The sequence below is a fragment of the Elephantulus edwardii genome, unplaced genomic scaffold, assembly GCF_000299155.1.
Source record: "Elephantulus edwardii isolate Elephantulus edwardi_28Jun2011 unplaced genomic scaffold, EleEdw1.0 scaffold00096, whole genome shotgun sequence".
Classification (NCBI taxonomy): domain Eukaryota; kingdom Metazoa; phylum Chordata; class Mammalia; order Macroscelidea; family Macroscelididae; genus Elephantulus; species Elephantulus edwardii.
The window spans coordinates 6248116-6269088 of NW_006399846.1; the positions used below are offsets into that span (position 1 = coordinate 6248116).

Genomic DNA, 20973 nt, shown 5'->3' on the forward strand with positions numbered 1-20973 from the left:
ATATGTTGTTATATATCTGCAGGTGGTTGTGGAAGTATATGTTTGAATAGATATTTGTGTCACATGTATATGAAATGTTAAAATGTTTGTTTAAATATGTTGTTGTTTTTGTGTACCATAGAGTCAGAGCCGACCCATAGCTCACCCTCTGGTGGGTTTTCAGAGGCAGTTAATGGCATGGGAGGATCCTTCTCCCATGGAGCAGCCGGTGGCCTTGAACTGCATGCCTTTCTGATTTCAGCAGAGCTTCTTGCCACTAGGCCACTAGAACTCCCTTGTGTTTGAATGTATCTTTGTACAAACATTTATACAAAGAAATATATATAGCCAAACATTATTGTTGTTATGTACCAGAGAATTGGAACCAATCATAGCTGACCCACCCGTGGTTTTTCTGAGACTTTTAATCACAAGAGAAGAGATTATCCATCTTTCTCTCAAAGAGCTGCTGTGAATTAGAAGCACCAGGGAGGTGACTGCCGTTGGGCTCGCTGCACATCTCCCTATGGACTATATACAGCACCAGAGCTCCCTTCTGCAGGAGAAAGATGGGCAACCAATCTGCCAGAACCCTGGGGAAGGTCAGCTATGAGTTGGTTCCAACTCGATGCTAATGAGGACTTTTCTATCATTGGGGAAAAGTTGTCTGCTCCCAGCTGTCCCTAGAGGGAAGCAGTCTCAGGGTTGGATCAGGGGAATCACAAAGGCAGATGTAGACAGTCTTCAGCTTCCAGGAGACAGTCGGCTCTGCTCACGTTGTGCTAGTCAGAGCAGAGTCCTCGACAGGAGTTTGGGGACCCGGTTTGGGTAATGGGAAATACATTGTTTTCCCTCAAGTTGAAATTAAATATAATTGGTAATAAAATGTTAAGGAATTTGCAGCTCTGCAGGAGCCAGAGAAGTTTTGTTGCTTAATTAGGATTGTCTGAGGTGAACTTAGAATTTGATTTAGTCTGTTGTTGTCGTAAATTGACTTTATAATTATTCTATAAGGAGAAGGGGGAGAAAAGCCCCACACAGATACTTCTTTAAAAAGCAGGTTATTGTGAGCTTGGCAGGAGAGTCCTGCAGGCCCAGCCTGCTGGCTTTGTTTTATGGTTGATGACACCGATAGGGTGTCATAGGGGTGACTGTCCTCACCGGGCCCAGTGTGTGCAATTCCAGCAGCCCATAGTTAAGTGGTACGTTTATCAGGCTGTGAGATGCTCTCTGTACAAAAGGCCATGCTGTGGTTTGCAAATACAGGGCTCTGGACCCTCTGCAGTAAGGATATGTGGTAATTTAAAATTTCCCAAACCATGGCACAGAATGTAGAAGGAAGAGTCAATGCAGAATTGTGAAACTAAGCGAATTGTGGAATTTTCCATCATGACCTATTCCTGCATTATCTCTTTCCGTGGTTTTCAGTGTGCTGCTGGATAGCTTCCAGAGAGATCCTTCTGCTCTGTCCTACCTACCTTCTTTCATCCTCCCCTCCCTCTTTCCTTCTTTCTGCAACTATGTGTCGACTGCACCCTTGTGCCAGACACAGTGTTGAAGACAGAGAGAAACTGACAAGCACAGACCCTGCCTCCCAGGCTAAGGCGCCCTCCCAGTCAGCTTGTAAGGTCCTCTCAGCTTCTCTCTCTTCCCTCAAGACATGATGGACATGTGGACATTGTGATCTTGATGGCTGAGTCTAATTGATGCCTGAAGTCTCTGCATTGTAACTGAAGATAAGCAATCCTAAGTCAAAGGAATGAATGGCCATCAGTGAATGTTCCAGACATTGTGCAAGAGATTGTGGACTTTTGAGGGAGGGGAGATGACAAAGAGAAATAGATTCTTCCAGTGCTTTTAAAAACTGACTACATCAGCATCTGGCGGCAGAGGGAAAGGATGGGATGGAAGTGAAACTTTGTCTTTTCTCACACCTGCTTTGATCAGGATGGGGAAGAACATTGACTAATGCCCCTGAAGTTTGGATCAGGCAGGGTGATTGGGAGCCTGAGGGGACAGTGCCATTATCGCCTAGTGGTGTCCAGATGGTCGTGTAGAATAGCTAGAGAATGAGGAGAATTGGGGAGTAGAAAGGTCTGGAGTAGAGCCCTGGGTTCATCATGGATCTGCCTGTGATTGTGGGACAGCTATAGAATCTCTTCAGCTGTCAAAGTACATTTAATGGGAGAATTTCCTCTTCTCAGGAGAATGTCAATGATGGTCCCATTGTCCTCTAAATCCCTCTGTACTGAGTGCAGGACAGATGTCCTGGGAACCTCACCTCAACACTGCTCAGCCTCATACCCTGCAGATCCCTACCCCAAGTTGCCACTCATCATCTCTGTGTTTGCCTCCTCTGTAGGGAAGTGTACCGTGTGACGGAGAGTCTACAGCGGGAGAAGTCAGGGCTCCTGAAGCAGCTGGATTTTCTGAGGTGCGTCAGTCTGGCATGTTTATGAGATCATGTCTCCATTGTCTTAGGCTGGAAGGACCAGTCTGAGAGTGTCTCCATCTTCCCTACCACATACTAGAAAGAGCTTCAGAGAGAACACATCATTCCCTAGTGCCCAGTGAGCTGTGTGGACCACCGACTACCCCCACTTTGCTGTTTGTTACACTTACACACCTATGCTCTTCCCTTCCTGGTTAAAACTTTTTTGTGATATGCTCTGCCTCATTCAACCTTCCTTACGTCTCTCACAGTATATAGTGTGATGCTTGCACAAGTTGTTGTTGTGTGCTATCTAGTATCCTGTGACCCATAGTGACAGCAGCTCTGAACCCTGCCCTGAGCCAGTCTCACTAATTCTGACACACCAAGGAATATATCGGTGCTAGATATATTTATTGTCTTTTTTTTTCTTCATCAAAACTATTAGGCAGGTAGCGCAACTGTTGACACAAGAGTGAAAGACTAAAAAATGGATATTTGAGAAATTATGTAATTGATCAAAAGTGACATAGCTACTCACTGATGAAGCCAGAATTCACATCCATTTGTACTGATCCTTTTCTCTTTGCCAAGTACTGTTAATGTTGGCTGAATGAGCAAATGAATGACAAAGCACCAGGAAGGGTGCTTTGATGTGATACATTCAGAGCTCACTGGCCTGAGATGAGCCAAAAACAAACCCACCAGAGCATGTAGGGAAAGACAGTCTCCCGCTTTGCCTGTGAGGTTTCTAGGTTACCGTATGTGTTGCTTCCTAAACACCTTTTCGATGGTAGTGATGAAGCAGGAGGACTTTTGAGTTCTGATTTTTAAAATGTAAGTGGTTTTTAATCACTTCCCAGATGTCTTGTGAAAATGTGTATCTTGTTTCATTTTGTTTTTTGAAACCAAACTGAGGTCACCATGTCTGGCCTCTTTGACACTTCTAAGCTGAGCAGTATTCAAGCTGAATGCATTTTAGAGTCACTCCGCTCCAACGCATGATTCAAATAGGCCTCCAACAACTGAGAAATGGAAAGGGGCTCTTGAACAGCCAGCTTTTAATCCCTTTGAGAGAAAGTCTTGATTCTTAGGAATTTTTAGTGCAAGTTGGACAAGTTTTTGTTGTCAGGCTATTCCCCCTCTTCCCTATTGTGCTTAGAGGGGGGGAAAAGGAAGGTAGATTCAAAGCAAATTAGTAGGAAAGAATGACAAAATTCTAGAAATACTTACAAATCTTTTCTAATGGCGATAAGAGTTCAAAAAAATAAGACAGCTTTCTGAAATCTGGTGGCCTGGGGGTAAGAAGCTATGCTGCTATGCCAAAGACACACAGTTTGAATCCACCAGCTGCTCCACAGGAGAAAGATGGGCAATCTCCTCCTGTACAATTTATTGCCTCTGAGAACCCACTGGAGAGTCAGCTATGAGTTGGTTCTGACTTGACAGCACATAACAGTAACAGAGTTCAAGCAGAAATGTATAATCTTCTAGATGTATGTGGTTGCCAAGTTTAAACTCGTGAAAGCTGAGAAATGGAAGGGAAGACCTCCGTGGCACATGTTCTCCTCCACAGTGAAGTCAGCATGGAGTGACACTGACCAAGGACTCCAAGGGAGGGTGAATACTTGGGGTAGGAGCTGGGGAGGCAGCTGCAGGAATGTTTTCGGGAGGAGGCCATGGAACTGGGACTGAGACTAGTATATGACAAGGTTAAAGAAGGCATTGCTATCCTAACATTAGTGGGCCCACTCTAAATTATTTCAGGGCATCCAGTTTGGAACAAGAGATCTCCGGTAGCCTATTGGTAAAGAACTGCATTGCCAATCCAAAGACTCATGGTTCAAATCCACAAGCTGCTCCATGGGGAAAAAGATAAACAGTCTCCTCTTGTGTGTTTTACTACCTTGAGGGTTGAATCTGATTTGAGACCCAGAACTACCCTTCATTAGCTTAAATGCTCTGTTCTAGACATAGCTTTTGTAAGGCTACCTCACGGGCTTCTTGGAGAATTAGATGGTGTTGCAAACAGTTCAGAGGGAGGGACAATAATTCAGTTGGGAGCATGATAGTGGGCTCACAGCTGGTCCCGGGGCTCCCCATTCACGCCATGGAGGCTTTCTAGTGGCAGGAATGAGAAGTGCAGAATACGGCAGCATTCTGGAGCTCTTGGGGCGGTGCAAAGCCTCTGTTGTGTGTTTTCCTACCTCTCAGCTGATTCCTACACAAATTACCTTGTGCCTTTAATCACAATCCCCAAGGAAAGAGACTCCCTTCACTCCTTGGGCCCTCTGCACAAAGCCTTCCCTGGGGCTCTCCAGCTACTGAATCCCTCAACTTGAATCCCTCAACTGCTAGGGCGGAAACTAGTTTTCTGTTTGAATTGATTTTCCTTTACTGTCCACAGGGAAAGGAACAAGCACCTTCGGGATGAGCGGGACATATCCTTTCAGGTAATTGGCAGCGATCCCTTCCACGGGGGTGTGGGGGTGAGGACTGTGGAGAATAGCCTGGGACTGACCCCAGGATGGCCTGAGATTTGGGTTCTGATTTGGCACGATGATGGCCAGAGGCTTTCTGAAAATAATAAAAAGGCCTGGTGGCCCGCTGGGTAACAGTGTATTGATTTTTCATAGAGGAGCACACGTTCCTCGTGGTGTAGCGTGCCTGAGGTATTTGGGAGGGTGACGGGTTTCTTAGAAGTAGAGATGATCTACTCTATCCATGAGATGGCGCAGTTGAAATGCCATTATCACTTTTTAACCAGAACGCTCAAGGTTTTTCTTCATTTAAATATGTATCTCTTGATGAACGCTTTGCTTTGCATTTTTATGCTGACATAAAACAGATTAAAAATGTATATTTCATAATTTACAGAGTTGATTTTATGTGCTATTTGATTTTTACCCTCTGGGGAACTCAGCGACACATCCGTACCTGAATATCAGACTGATAGATTTCCCCCAGATTGCAGACATTCCTGTTGTTTACTTAGAATATTCACTTAAGAGATTTCACTTTGGGATGCATTAAATAAAATTTGGGATTTCATATTCCCCTATTCATCTCTGCCTCTCAAAAGTAGCTAGCTGAAAGAGAAATGGGGGAGAGATTGATTGATGTGATTTCCTAATGATCATAATTTCACACTGTGAATGTTATGTACATCTTTGATAAAGTCCTTAGCCTCCTTGGGCAATTGTTCGGTGAGTAAAGGAAATAACTTCCTTTTAAAATTTTTTTTTTAATCTCATCACTGTCAAGTTGCTACCAACTCATAGCTGACCCTCCAGTGGGTTTTTAAGGTTGTATGTCATGCAGGAGATGACTGCCTCTCTTTCTCCCTCAGAGTCATTGGTGGATTTGAACTGCCAGAAAACACTCTTAGAAAAAAGAGAATAATGTGCATTATACCCTTAGCTGAACAGAGGCCTAAATGAGGTTAGCATCAGGCAGTTGTTGTTATTGTTGTTACATGTCGTTGAATCACTTGTAACTCACTCATATCACTTGTGAGTCACTCATAGTGACGCTATGTACAGTAGCTCTGAAGTCTGCCCTGTCCTGAGCCAGTCTCACTGTCTCTGACACATCTACCCCTATTACCCCAGTTACTGTGTCAATCCATCTCATCTGGGGTCTTCCTCTCTTGTGCTGTCCTCCACCTTTCCATACATGATATCCTTCTCCAAGGACTGTGCTTTCTCCTGACCACATCCCCAAAGAACGTGGAAGGAGCTTCAAAATCCTTGCCTCCAAGGAGCACCTTCATTTTACCCTCTCCAGGACAGAGCTATTTGTTCTCTTTAGTGGTCTACGGTATGTATGTTCAATATTCTTCTCCAGCACCACAACTCAAAGGTATCAATTCTTCTTCTGTCATCCTCAGCCATTGTCCAGCCCTCTAATTCATAGCAATTAATTGTGAAGATCATGACTTAGATCAGTCAGTTTTCCCAAAATTAGGTCTGGCCTGATTTGTAACTGCAAATCTCCTAGGGATCTCGTTACACCATTCCTTTTATATCCCTGACTGGCAACAAACATCTCTGCCGCCCACCTGTGTGTACTGTTAGAGAAAGGCTTAAGCCTACACATATTTGTTTGAGGCTGATAATGGTTATAATTGTTTTAGAAGTAACACTGAATTTATTTAAAAACTTCTAACCAAATGTTGCCCTGATCCCCTGACCTCTCTTCCCTTCACCTGCCAAACTCATTCAGCTTAGAGAGGGGAATGGAATTAAGAATGCTAGAGGGGAAGAGAAGTACGAATGATAAAATCATGTTCATGCTGAATAATAATTAAAGATTCATTTGGAGTCATTATAGCCATACCTTCAGGGGCCCCGGGAGCTCTGCCACTCTTCCTGCTCTCATTAGGGATCAATGGGAATCGAGATGGCTGATTAATGACACATCCTTCCTCTGATCTCACACCCCCTCAGCTCCTGAAAGACATCTGTCAGGGAACACTGGCAAAGGGGTTGTAAGCCCCCCACCCTACCCAGGTCCTCTGTTACAGATGTCTGAGCAATTAACCTCCACTCAGTCTCCTTCCACAAAAGGTATGAAATCCCTCAGTGAGCTCAGTAGCTGTGGACAGGGCACAGGGTTAATTGTCCCTCTGGGATGGATCCTTTCTCATTATATCTGAGATTTTAAAAAGAAAGGGTAATTGGAACCACACAGAGGAATGTGATTTAAAGATGCATAGAACTCTTCTGTGCCTATAAATATTTTCCTTAGCAGTAAGCACATGTTTCATCTTTGTCTTCTTGCAAATTATCAGTAATTGCACATTGATGCTATAGTGGACCCCAGGCACTAAATGATGTCTGTGTTCATCTGATTAGATTACTAGAGAGGAGATGGAGGATTTCTGACGGGGGATGATGGCAAAAGGAGTGAACAGGGACCCACTCACAGGTAGACCTGAAGACTGCTTGCCTACTTCAGGGCCTGTTTTAGGAGATGAGAAAGTTGAGTCCCTTTTCTGCCCAGTCATTGAGGGCAAATCAGTAGGCCAGGATCTGAGGGTGTTTTGTGTTTCTGCAGAAAGACAAGGCAGCCAAGGCAAACACAGCTGCTTCCAAGGCAAGCTGGAAGCAGAGATCTGGCTCTGTGATTGGCAAATATGTGGACGGCAGAGGGATTCTTAGAAGGTAAGTCATCAACCCTTCATTCCTCTGTTTGCTCCTTTCACACGTTGTGAGCCTGGTCTTTGCCCACAGTGGGTGCACACTGACCCCTAGCGCCCTGGTCCTCAGTGGGGAGGCCCAGGACTGCTCCTACTTTCTCCCCTGGGGTCTTAGAGGGCATGTCCTCTCCATTCTAACATTCAGATGGGAGAGGACTAAGCAGAGCAGCTGCGTCAAACAGACCATTGCCACTGGCAGCCACTCCGTTCATTGGAGGATGAGCCTGCGGAGAGGGACCAAAGAAGTGTTTCCTCTTCGTGAGAGGAGACAGTAAAAGAGGGTCAGTGGAGAGAAGGTGATGGAGGGGTGGCTGGACGGTTTGCTGCCTCCTGCTGAGCAGAGCAGAGTGCTGCCTGGTGCATTCTGGGGGACATGTCTGTGATGGCTCTTTAAGGAAGGTTAATTAAAGTGCCACATGGAATCTCCAATACTTGAATTTCTTTTACAGATAAGACTGGGTCCTGTTCTTGACATTGTTTCAGTGATTCATATTTAATTAACTCAAAGGTAGCATAGGTTGTTGATGTCGGACAGCCTGTGATTAAGTTTGCATACCTGTAAGGCTTATTCCAAAGGACAAGCCAGTCCTCTGCCCTCTCTTCCTTTTGGCTTGTGCTCCATCCCCAGAGACAGGCACAGAGAGGTAGCGGAACCAGACTCTAGATTGTTGACCTGAGGAGAATGTCTACCCACTTGTTCACTGCGAAGATCCTAAGGATTGTAAGCATGCAAGTTGTGGCAAAGGAAGAGGAAGGGACCATGGGGGTGTCAGTCAAGTCTTTGGGCCAGAACAAGGTGGATCCCTTTCCTAAATGGCAGAATAATGAGCGATAATTTGTATGTCACAATTTGTAAGATGAAATGAATCTTTTACAGTAGAACAAGGACTGTTGCTTCCTCAGAACTGAATATATTGATTGGTTGATGAGTTTATTTATTCAACAGGCATTTGTTGATTGTCTACTCTATACCAGACATTTCTCTGAATTTTGTGAAGCCTCTAAAGACAGCTTACACATGAGTCCTGCCATCAATATCCATTTTCAAATGCTCATTCAATAAAGATTTGTCTCATAACTACTATGTGTGAGGTATTGTGCAGTGTGCTGGCTGTCTTCAGGGAACTTACAGATGAGTGGAGAAAACAGACCACAATTCAACATGCAGCCTACCACAAATCCTGAATTTAATGCAAAATTTGGCTCCTTCTGGTATTGGTAGATTGCACTGTTGGCAAAACCAAGAAATATGCTAAGATAAAGTTATCATAAACATCAATAGCACTTTCCTTAAATAAAAAAGCTATTTTCTGAGAAATATTTTTCTGGGTTCATTTAAGTGGACATTTCTTTTTGGTTGCAAGGCCTTTGAAAAAGCATGCTAGGTGCATACAAATAACTGTACGTGGAGATGAATGATTACATACTTTTGTGTGTGTGAACAATGTGAAAGTGGATGGAATTAGAATTAATTGTACACTAAAGGAGAAAAGCACATAGGCTCATCATGATGTGTAGAAAGTTGTTGGGAATAAGACGGTGTCTATTAACAACTCTGACTTTGTAAGTAAATGTAAAAGTGCTTGAATTGCTGTTCATCTTTCCTTTTATAGCAAGGGGCCCACACTAACTCACCATTACTGTGAACAAGTACTGTATCTTCATTTCACCTTTAAACTTGGAATTAACTTTTGAGCTGTGTTACGTACATCTTCTCATTTTTCTTTGCTGCTGTTAGTTCTTATTATTGTTGTTGGGTGCCACCAAGTTGATTTCAATTCAGTGACCTCATGGGACAGAGAAGAACTGGCCCGCAGGGTTTCTGTTGCTGTAATCTTTACAGAAGCAGATTGCTAGGCCTTTTCTCCCACAGAGTGGCAGGATGGGCTTGAACCATCAACTTTACAATTAGCACGTAACCACTAATCAGAGAGCTTAAAAGCACTATGCCACGAAAGGCTCCTTCTAGCAATGTTGTTGTTATGTACTTTTGAGTCAGAACTGACTCATAGCTGATTCACTAGCCAGTTTTCAGAGGTGGTAAGCTCTGTGGAAGATTGCCCATCTTTCTCCCAAGGAACAACTGGTCGATTTGAACTCCATGCTTAGGGTTGGCAACGTAACACTGGTGAAAATCCCTCGCTAAGAAGAACCTACCTATAATGCCTTTGTTCTCAAACATTGGTAAATACAGCCTGTGCATTGGTGCTACCACATCACCCAAGCCCTCGCTCATGCTACTTCCTACTGCTTCTCCATGCCCCCCGATGCTCAGATCATTCTGGAAACAATATTCACCTGGCCCTCTGTGGCCACTTGCTCGTGCTTCTGAAGAAGAGGCAGGTGGAAATCCTCTGCTTGGCTTCCTCCAATGCAAAGCCCAGTTTCAAATTCCCTGCCTGATTGGAGCTAGATCCCTCATCCCAAAGCACACCTGCTTTGTAGCCATTGTTTTATTTGTGAGATAGAAAGGCCAGCCAAACCCAGCCCATTGGCATCAAGTCAATTCCACGTGACCCTGTTGGTCAGAGCAGAACTGCTGCATCAGGTTCCAAGGGAGCAATCTTTAAGGAACCAGCTTCCTACATCTTCCCCACTGAGCAACTATTGGGTTTGAACCACTAGTCTCTCAGTTAGCAGTCCAGTGTTTTGACTACTGCACCACCAACAATCAAACAGGCCTCCTTATAGTGAGGACTAATGGTTTGTATTTTATGCAGGAGGATACTGAGGCCTATTCTTTTCCAACTACTGTTCCTTCTTCATTGTTTCCTACTTTTGCATTCCAGTAATCAATTATCATTAATGCCTCTTGATCACATTTTCAGTCAATTTTAGACTGCACAATTTGGTAAAAATTCTCAATTTCTTTCCTCTTTGCCACTAGATATAGGAGCATATACTTGAATAATAGCCATGTAAACAGGTCTTTCCTGTGTGCGTATGGATATTATCCTATCACTCACAACATTGTATCTCAAGATAGAACTTGAAATTGACTTTTTGACTATGAATGCAACACCACTTTTCTGGTTTTCATTCCTTCATAGTATATCGTATGATTATCTAATTCAAAGTGGCCATAGATGGTCCATCACATATCACTAATGCCTAGTATGTCAATATTCATGTGTTCCATTTCATTTTTAACAATATCCAAATTATTGACGAGTAGTAATGTCAGTTTGAGGACTAAAGTGTGGGTGTGTCTGATTCAGACTATGGCTTTCCAAGTTATTAGCTATGCATCTGAGACCTGGATAATGAATAAGGAGCTCTGGTGTTAGAGAAGAGCGCCAAACATCCCATGGATGGCCAAGAGAAGAACGGATATGTCTTGGAGAGAGCGCAGTCAGAATGCTCTTTGGAGGCAAGAATGATGAGACTTTGTCTAACATACTTTGGACATATTGCTAGGAGGTGCTATTCTCTGGAGAGAGACATAATGTTGGAAAGGATGGAAGGTTGGCAGAGGAGAGAAAGATTCTCAACCCGGTGAACTGACACAGTGACTGCCGCAATGGGCTCTTGTGTGTCAGGAAGTGTGAGGATGGCACAGGACAGGACTGGTTTCAGACCCTTTGTTCATAGGGTTGCTATGAGTCGTATTCGACTTGATAACACCTAACAACAATAACGACACTGAGGTCTGGAGAGTTGAAATGGCTTTGGGAGTAAGAAGCTGTGCTGCCAACTGAAAGACACACACTTCGAAACCTCCAGCTGCTGTCAGAGAAGATGGGCAATCTCCTCCAGTGTGGGTGACAACCTCTGAAAGCCTGCTAAAGGCTCAGTCATGAGTAGTTTGTATGTTGTTTAGTTTGTATGTATGCTCAATGGCACATACAAACAACACACAACTAGTAAGTGTTACTATTGGGACCAGAGCCAAGGCCATTGGATTGTTAATCCCGGTGTATTATATCTGGATCTGTTATGCTCCTTTAAAATTTTCTTCTCCTTAACATTTCTCACAACTTATCAACTTATAAAAACTGTCTTTTTTGATGTCATTATTATGGTGGGGCATTTCAGTCTTCCACTACTCCAAGCTTTTCATGCTCATGTCTTTAGTGGAATATAACACCATCTTTATTACCATTGCCATCAATAAACACGTAATAAAAGCATTTGAATGAGTGGGCTAGACTGGCCATTTCTGGTTTATCTGCTTTGTTTCCCATTCCTAAAGTTCCCTTCTCAAATGCTTCAATGTTCTGTTTGTCACAAAAGCTATCAGTCAGTCCTCTAACTTCCGCATTGATTTAATTTATGATAAACTCTCCCTGTTCTTTCTTCCTTACCCCAAAATAGCCCATCAGAAGAGGAAGAAGATGTGTTTGGCACTCAGAGGAGGAGGAGCTCCCTGGGTTTAAATGCGTATCCTCTCACAGAAGAGGAACCAGGAACTGGGCAGCCAGGGGTAGGGGGCCCACCTCTCCGGATGCTCCGAAGAATCATCTCCATTGAGGAAGACCCCCTGCCCCATCTCCTGGATGGTGGCCTTGAGCAGCCACTGAGTAAATGCCCAGAAGAGGAGGAGGAAGTCTCCGCTCAGGGTGGGAAAGGACAGATACAGCAGGCCTCCTCCTTGGAACGCACCCCCACATCTCCTCGAGGGCAGCCTGTTGGAAAAGAAGCCATGTCTCAGGTAACACACTTCACCTCTATGGACAGTTCCCCCAGAGGGAACTCAGGAATTGGATACAGCTGGTCATGTGATCACAGGATTTCTGCCCTCCAAATACCACCTTCCACTCTATACTGTCATTGTTAAGTGCTGTTGAGTCAACCACGACTCATAGTGACTGTGCACAGTATCCCTGAACCCTGCCCTGTCCTGGGCCAATCTCACCGTCTCTGACACACTTGACCCCATTGCCCTAGTCACTGTGTCAATCCAGCTCATCCGGAGTCTTCCTCTCCTGTGCTATCCCTCCACCCTTCCAAACATGATTTCCTTCTCCAAGGGCTGGTACCTCCTGGCAACAGTCCCAAAGTATGTGAGACTGAGTTGTACAGTTCCTGAAAACCCTCTGAAGAGCCAGCGGTGAATTGGCTCTGACTTGACTATTTCGCTATGTGCCACAATAAAGCTCCCTTTCCCCTCTAGGCTTGGCCTCATTGCATGTCTTTTGCTCTCATTCCGATTTTTACTCAAAAACATTTATTAGGCTCCTACTTATATTAGGTGCAATCTCCTGGAGTTTTACCATAAAAAAAATTACATACTTTTAAAATTGCCCATCTTCTTATTCATTGTTAAACTTCTCTCAGCCTGGCCAACTCCTGATGTGGAAATTCTGCCTAACATACTGCCCCCCCCCCCTTGATTCTTAATCAGCTAATTCAGAAGATTACCCTTTCCATTTCACACTGTCCAGACTGCTTCTCTGTTTAGTGTGACCTGTACTTCCACACCCTTCCTGCACTGCTCATGGGCCTTCTTGCTAAGACAGAAAGAAGACTACATGAAAGAACTTCTGGTTCCTGGTAACAATATTCCCGCCTTGTCTCTGACCCAGGCCCTCCATCCTCTACTTGACCTTCTAAGATAGCTTGAACATGCCCATGATACTGAGATAGAGCTCACTGTATTTGGTGATAGATAACCTTGTAGAATTGGGTCATTGCCAACTTGAACATTTCTAAGTGGCTATATTAGCCAAGAACCCTTCCCTGGCCTTTACACCATAACTTACTGCCATAGGTTATTATGCTTGGCCTAGATTAAAGTTCTTGCTCCACACTCCACTCCTGTGATGTTCTAGCACAAGGGGAATTGGAGGGCTAAGTGGCTCCAACATGGTCATTCTCCTCCCTTCCTCCCTACTTTCTTCTCCCTCTCTCCCTTCCTCCCCTTCTCTCTCCCAGATACTCCTTCCACATTCCCCTCAGCACACAGACCCATAATTACCCATAGTGGCACAAAAGACTTAACTGTATGTAAATGCCCTAGGGTATCCCCCAAATTATGAAGGATGTGTCAACAGATCAGTGGGAGACAGAGATAAAGAAAAAAGTCCAAGTATCATGTCTGCAGTTGCTGTTATTCTCCCCTTAGACAGATGGGAAAATAGAGGCTTCAGAAGGGAGAGACTTTGCCAGGTTGCACAGTGACATAGCATAGCCAGCTCTTTTTACTGTGTCCTGTCCCACCTGCTCTTCCTCCCATGTGTTATGCTGCCATTTTTCTGGGAACACATGTTGCAGCAAAGAGGAAATATGATTTACTATAAGTCATATGGAGAGCTCTGGTGATACAGTCCTGAGGAAGTCGCACTGCTAACTCAAAAGTTTGCACTTCTCAGGTGGTTCATGGTTTCTCCACAGGAGAGAGGGACAATTCTCTCCTAGGAGATTTATAGTCACAGAAACCCCCTAGAGGGTTCGCCATGAGTTGATGCTGACTCGACAGCAATGAGCGAATGAAAAGCCATATAACATTTTCAAAAACGATTCTGCTCTGAAGGGCCTGTCAGGCAAGCCCCTCCCCCAAAGCTGTGGGACATCAATGATTAGTCATTTGACGGTATCAATCAAAAACCAGAGACATCATTTTAAATCAAATCTTAACACTTTACACAAATCAAGTAAATATATGGCTCAAAAATGTAAATGCTTGTAATAGCAAAAAGAAATGGCATAGAAGGAAATTAATAACAAGAGGGCAAAGTAAATCATGGTCTGTTAATTTGATAAAATATTATACAGTCATGAAAAAAGTCACATTTTCAAAAGAACATAGTGACTCAGAAAGCTCTCCAGTAAATAGTTATTATTCAAACCCACCCACTGCTCTGTGGGCGAATGATGCAGAAATCAACTTCTGTGAAGCTTGACAGCCTGGGACATGCTGGGACACTTACACTTTGCCCTCTAGGGTTGCTATGAGTCCAACTCAGCTCGATGACAGTGGCTTTGTTTTTTTATTATTCAAATACTTTCATATATTTGAGAATGCAAGATAATATTATATAGAATATCTAAGAATCTCTCTAAGAAAAAATATATTAACTTACCTGCACAGGAAAAAAACAACCCCAAAACCTTTGAATAAAATGCATGAAAATGTATCATACCCAGAAATAGTGGCTATTTCTGGGTATGATCAGGCAGATTATGTATAGTTCTTGTGTCTCTTTTCTCTCTGTTGTTTCCTAATTTTAAGTATTTGTATGCATTATTTTTAGACATTTTAAAAGTCAAGGATAGTGAAAATTCATCTCACATACTTTGGACCTGTTGTCAGAAAGGGTCAATCCTTAGAAAAAGAGATCATGCTGGGAAAGGTAGAAGCCTGAACAAAGTCGACACAGTGACTGCTACAATGGGCTCGGAATGGAGATGGTGAGAATGGCACATGATAGGGCCACGGTGCAGATCTGGTGCTCATGGCCTGAGTCCTAGTGAACTGACAGCACCAACCTACCTAACAACAAGAGAGAGAGTAAAGGATGAGGACCTTGCCAGCTAAGCTCTGCCCAGTGCCTGTTGTCTGTGACCCTGGGTGGACGGTGCGCAGAGAGGACAGTAGATTCAGCACAGGAGCAGGAATAGAGTTCACGGCTCCTTTGCAGTGAGTTCTTCAATGACGCTGAACTACCAATGTGTTTATCCTTCTTGCCTACAAGGACCTGTCCTGCTGCCCAGAGGTCTGTGGGTCGGGGAGCTCCGTTACAGACAGGGCCATCTCATCCTATCTCTGTCTGGAAATAGATAGATTGGGACACCAAGTTTTAGCCTTGGATAGCAGTGTAAATGTCGATCCTGGAGACCGCCAGAATTGGTGCCCCGCTGTATGGCATGAGTAGAGAATGGGGCAGGACGATGGTTTTCCAAGTGTGCATTTTGTTAGTAGTGATGTTTTGTTTTGTTTTCTAAAGTTTGCTTTAAATTTTTATAGTTGACCTTGAGCTTCTTCTTAAGTATTGCACGGAATTGATTTCTCCCCCTGAAGGCTGTTAATGGCTTTTCTCTGAAACTCGAGTACTGCTAATATCAGCCACCACTCCATTACAGTGTTTGTTCAATGAAAGGAGCTAATTCCCCCAAATCCACTCTTAAATAGATGTGAAAGCACCTCCTCATTTGTGCAGGCGGCGCTGGGCCAGCCTGAATGCAGGATTAGGGTGAACAGGCAGCTCTTTCTGGGTGGGATGAATCTTCAGTGGAGCAGAAAGGACCCGGGGGTGGAAACCAAGTTCCCTACTCTACTTGGCTTCTTTCTTGTTATGTGTCGTCCAGCCAGTCCCTTTCCTTTCTGCGCTTAGAGTCCTGGGTGCTCCCTCATCCTCCACAACCCCCTCCACTCCCAGGTGGAGGAGTAACTGCAGGGAGTGACCAGCCCAATGACCTGGTATCATGGGATTTCCCAGTGGCTGGGTGGAGACTGCCTGACCTCAGTTACACTGGGGGAGAGAGGGTCTCTAAGTGAGGACAGGTGAGGTGAGACAGGAGCCATGTGCAGAGATACATGGCATCCTCCATTCAACCCAAACCTGTACTGGTGAGATGTGAGCCAGGGGCCCCCTGCTCCAATCCAAGGGACCAGGATAGCACGGTGGGCAAACTCTTGGCTACCAATGAAAAGGCTGGCAATTTGAACCCACCAGCTGCTGCACAGGAGAAAGAGGCAGCATTCTGCTTCTGTGAAGATTAGAGCCTTGAAGATCCTGAGAGCCACTTCTTGTCTTCCCTCTGCCGTTGCCATGAGTTGGAAAGAACTGGGCAGCAGTAGGTTTTCAGTGTTCTGGGTTTGCTCCAAGCTGGCTCTCTCTGCCCATCACCTGGTAATATAGATTGTGTTGTTGTTATTGTTGTTGTGTACCATAGAATTGGAACTGACACATAGCTGACCCTCCTGTGGGTTTTCAGGCTGGTGATCAAATGGGAGGAGATTGTCTATCCTTCTCCCATAGAGCGGCAGGTGGCCTGGAGTGGCTGCCTTGAACTGCACGTCTTTGGGATTGTAGCGCAGCTTCTGCAGCCAAGCCGATTTCAGCTCACAGCACCCTATGAAGAACAGATCTGAACCCTGTCCTATCCTGCACTCCTGGTCATTAGGCTCAAGGCCATTATCACTGTCATCTCCTGAATCTGTCTCATTTAGGGCCTTCTTCTCTATTGCAACATTCTACCTTTCCCAGCGTGATGTCCCTCTCTAAGAACTAGTTCCTCTTGAAAATAACCTCGAAGTGAGACAAAATTTCATTATCCTTGCCTCTATGGAACGTTCTGACTGACTGCGTCAAGCTTATTTGTTCTTTTGATAGTCCAGAGAAGGGTATATGGAATATTCTTTGCCAACATCACAATTCAAAGGCATTGATTCTTCTTTAAGCTTCTTGGTTCATTGTCCAACTTTCAGATGCATTTGTTGTTGTTGTTGTGTACCATTTATTCAGAACTGACCCATAGCCAAACCTCTAGCGCATTTTTTCAATCAGTAAATCATACAGAAAGAGATTGAAATGATATACCTTTTCAGATGCATAGGAAGCAATTTAAAATGCCATGTCTTGTGTCAGGTGAACCTTAATCTTTAAACTGACATCATTGCTCTTTGGCACTTTGGAGAGGCCCTTGACAACAGATTTTTCCTGATGCAGCAGGACTTTTGATTTCTTGACTCTTGATTATGGATCCAAGTAAAATGAAATACAATAGTCTTTGATCTTCTGCAGCAAGTGTTTCTAGTCTTCTTCACATTCTAAAAGCAAGGCTCTGTCATCTTCATGACACAGGTTGTCGATAAGTCCTCCTCCAAACCTGATGCTACATAATTTTTCATATCATCCAGCTTCTCTAATGATTTTCTTAGCATACAGATTGAACAGTTATGGAGAAAGGCTACAACCCTCACATACACCTTTCCTGATTTAAGAATACAGATTAGTCATCCTTTCTCTATGCCTCCTTCTATCTGTCAACAGCCCACATGCCAGCTTGTCCTTCCCTTTGTGCCAATGGTGAATTTCTGCCTCCTCTTTAAGCCCAGTTCAGAACACCCTCCTTTGAGGACCTCCTCTCTGCTCCTGAAACTTTGGAACCCTGGGCTGTAGTTATGTGCTTTTGTGCTTGCCTCAACCATCCACTATAAACTGGGACCTGCGTCTCTTCTCTGAAACTTTAAGCCCAGCACAGGACTTTGAACACAGCAGATGGGGGCAAGAAAAAATGATTGAATGTACATTCCTCCCCCTGTCCTACTGAGGCTAGAAGGAGCCTCCAGGCCCCAAGCCCAACATTGCTGCCTCCTAAGGCTGCAGCAGCTGCCTTGATATGGTCTGGATGGCAGGTCCCCTCCCTCCTGTACATTACTCTAGGGGCTGGTGAGGAGCCCTATGGTCTCACAGGACAGGAACCTGAGGCCATGTCCAGCCAATGGCCCAGTGTCCATTTTCCACAGGTGGAAAGCTCACCCTGTACCCCAGACCGGCTCTTCAAGATTGTGCTTGTGGGAAATTCCAGCGTGGGGAAGACGTCATTCCTGAGGAGGTTCTGTGAGGACCGGTTCTCCCCAGGCACAGCAGCTACTGTGGGTGAGTTCTCATCCCCAAGGAGCCCAGGTAGTGAGAAGAAAAGCTTTTGAATGGGTGGGGACTGATGGATGGGGTCACTAACCTCTGCTTTGTTCAAAAAGGAGGCAGGGAGGGACAGTGTGAAATCCCTTCATACTGACTAGCTATTCAATTCATTCCTCATGTGACACTGAGCACTTCATAAATCCAGCCCTAAGTGGAGCTGAAGGTGGGCTTTCAGCCCCTCGATGGTATGCCAGTTGACATATTTCAGCTAACAGATGCTGCCATGGACGTGCTCACCAAGTTGTGCCAAGAAATCTGGAGAACAACCACTTGGCCAACTGACTGGAAGAGATCTGTATTTGTTCCCATCCCAAAGAAGGGTGACCCAACTGAGTGTGGAAACTACAGAACAATATCATTGATTTCACATACAAGCAAAATTCTACTGAAGATTATCCAAAAACGACTGGAACAGTACATAAACAGAGAACTGCCAGAAGTCGAGGCTGGGTTTAGAAGGGGTCGTGGTACTAGGGATATTATAGCTGATGTTAGATGGATCTTGGCTGAAAGCAGAGAATACCAGAAGAATGTCTATCTGTGTTTCATTGATTATGCAAGGGCGTTTGACTGTGTGGATCATAACAAACTGTGGCTGACTCTGAGAAGAATGGGAATCCCAGAACATTTAATCGTGCTAATGCGAAACCTATGCTTGGACCAAGAGGCAGTCGTCAGAACAGAGCAGGGCAACACTGCATGGTTCAAAATTGAGAAGGGTGTACACCAGGGATGTGTCCTATATCCATACCTTTTCAACCTGTATGCAGAGCAGATTATCCGAGAGGCTGGGCTCTATGAGGAGAAGCATGGCGTTGGGATTGGTGGAAGATCTATCAACAATCTGTGTTATGCAGATGACACAACCCTGCTCGCTGAAACTGAGGAAAACCTCATGCACTTACTGCAGAGGGTCAAGGACTGCAGCCTTCAGTATGGACTGAGGCTCAGTGTCAAGAAGACAAAGATTCTCACCACTGGACTAATTGGTAGCATCAGGATGGATGGCGAAGAGATTGAGATTGTTCACAGCTTCAATTTGATTGGTTCCATGGTCAACACTCTAGGCACCAGCAGCCAGGAAATAAAAACCATATTGCGATGGGAAAGTCTGCTGTTAGGGACCTCTCTAAAGTACTCAAGAGCAACAGTGTCTCTCTGGAGACTAAGGTGCGCCTGATACAGGCCATGGTCTTTGCAATCACTTGTTATGCATCAGAGAGTTGGACAGTGACTAGGGAGGATAGAAGGAGAATTGATGCCTTTGAATTATAGTGCTGGAGAAGAGTATTGAATGTTCCATGGACTGCCAAGAAAACAAACAGATCCATCCTAGAGAGGGTTAAACCAGGCTACTACTCCTTGGAGGCAAGGATTCTGGGGCTTTGTCTGACAAACTTTGGACATGCTGTAAGGAGAGACAGGTCCTTGGAGAGGGACATCATGCTTGGTAGGGTAGAGGGACGGCACAGGAGGGGAAGACCCTCTATGAGGTGGAATGATTCAGTGACTGGGGTAATCGGGATGAGTGTGTCAGAGGCAATTCGGTTGGCACAGGATAGAGAAGGGTTTAGGGCTGTTGTACATAGGGTCGCTATGAGTCGTAAACGACTCGACGGCACATAACAACAGTGGTAAGAAGCTTTGCTGCAGTCACAAAGACACAGGGGTTCAAGTTCAAATCCACTAGCTGTTCCGCAGGAAGAAGGGTTGGAAATCTCCTCCCATGCAATTCATATCTCTAAAAACTTGCTTGAGAGTCAGCTCTCAGTCAGTTCTGTCACAATGGCAAACAAAAACAACCTGTTCTGAGACTAATACTCACCACACCTTCACCCCTATGGTCCTGCTCTTTCCTGTATGTATAGAGTTGAGGGTGGGGATTGTGGTGGGGGAGGGTACTCCAGGCAATTTACTCTATTTAATAGTAATTTTAATAGAGAATTTTAATCCCTTAATCCCAAATTACATATTGCATTGAACATATGGTAAAACCCAGAGAAAAACCATTTGGGGTATAGAATATGATCTTTCAAGTTCTACCAAGTTGAGTCACTCATATACGGGATGAACTCATTAAGTGCTTACTATGTTTGATGTAACCAAGCGGTTCCAGCTATACTTGAGAATATATTATTTCAGTCTATTTTCATAGCAACCATAGGCTGCAAGCATTGTTATAAGGCCACTGTACAGACCAGAAAACTAGGGTGCAGAGAACGTAAGAGGCTTGACTACATCCTCAACAGCTAGTCAGTGCCTAGCCCTTCCCACACACACATACACACATACCTGTATTCCATGACACGGTATCTCAAACAATACTGAGTTCTTACATTCTTACTGTCCAGTGAGTGGTGAGGGCAGTTATCTGCTACAGGATGTGGGCAGAGGTTAGAGATGACAGAAGAAGCTGCACAGGGTCAGTGTGGCCAGAACACCAGGAAGGGCACCGCATGTCCTGGAACCTCTTCCCTCCCTGTTCCAGCAGCTCTGTTGCCCTGGCACCGTGTGCCTCCCAAACGAGACTTCAGTTAGAGACACAAAGGGTTTGAATACCTAAAACTGGGCATCCCTGGCTAATGTGAATGGTCAATACACTCAAAAGGTTGGAAGTTCAAGTCCATACAAAGGCACCTGGCAATAGCCTTTTGAAAAATCAGCCTTTGATAAATAGCCTGTAGAGTATGTTTCTACTCTGATATGTTAAGTCACCACAAGCTGTAACTGATTCTAGAGGTGGTGGTTGTTGTTGTTATGTGCCGTCGAGTCGC

The 20973-nt window shown here is 44.6% G+C and overlaps 1 protein-coding gene across 1 annotated transcript in view; it reads left to right on the forward strand.

The window, feature by feature from the left end:
- Window positions 1-20973, forward strand: part of EFCAB4B (EF-hand calcium binding domain 4B) — a 136163-nt gene that overhangs the window by 83566 nt on the left and 31624 nt on the right. The window contains exons 8-12 of the mRNA XM_006891301.1: window positions 2342-2413; window positions 4818-4863; window positions 7469-7575; window positions 11925-12261; window positions 18022-18154. Of these exons, the coding sequence (XP_006891363.1) occupies window positions 2342-2413; window positions 4818-4863; window positions 7469-7575; window positions 11925-12261; window positions 18022-18154 (695 nt within the window). The remainder of the gene's footprint in view (window positions 1-2341; window positions 2414-4817; window positions 4864-7468; window positions 7576-11924; window positions 12262-18021; window positions 18155-20973) is intronic.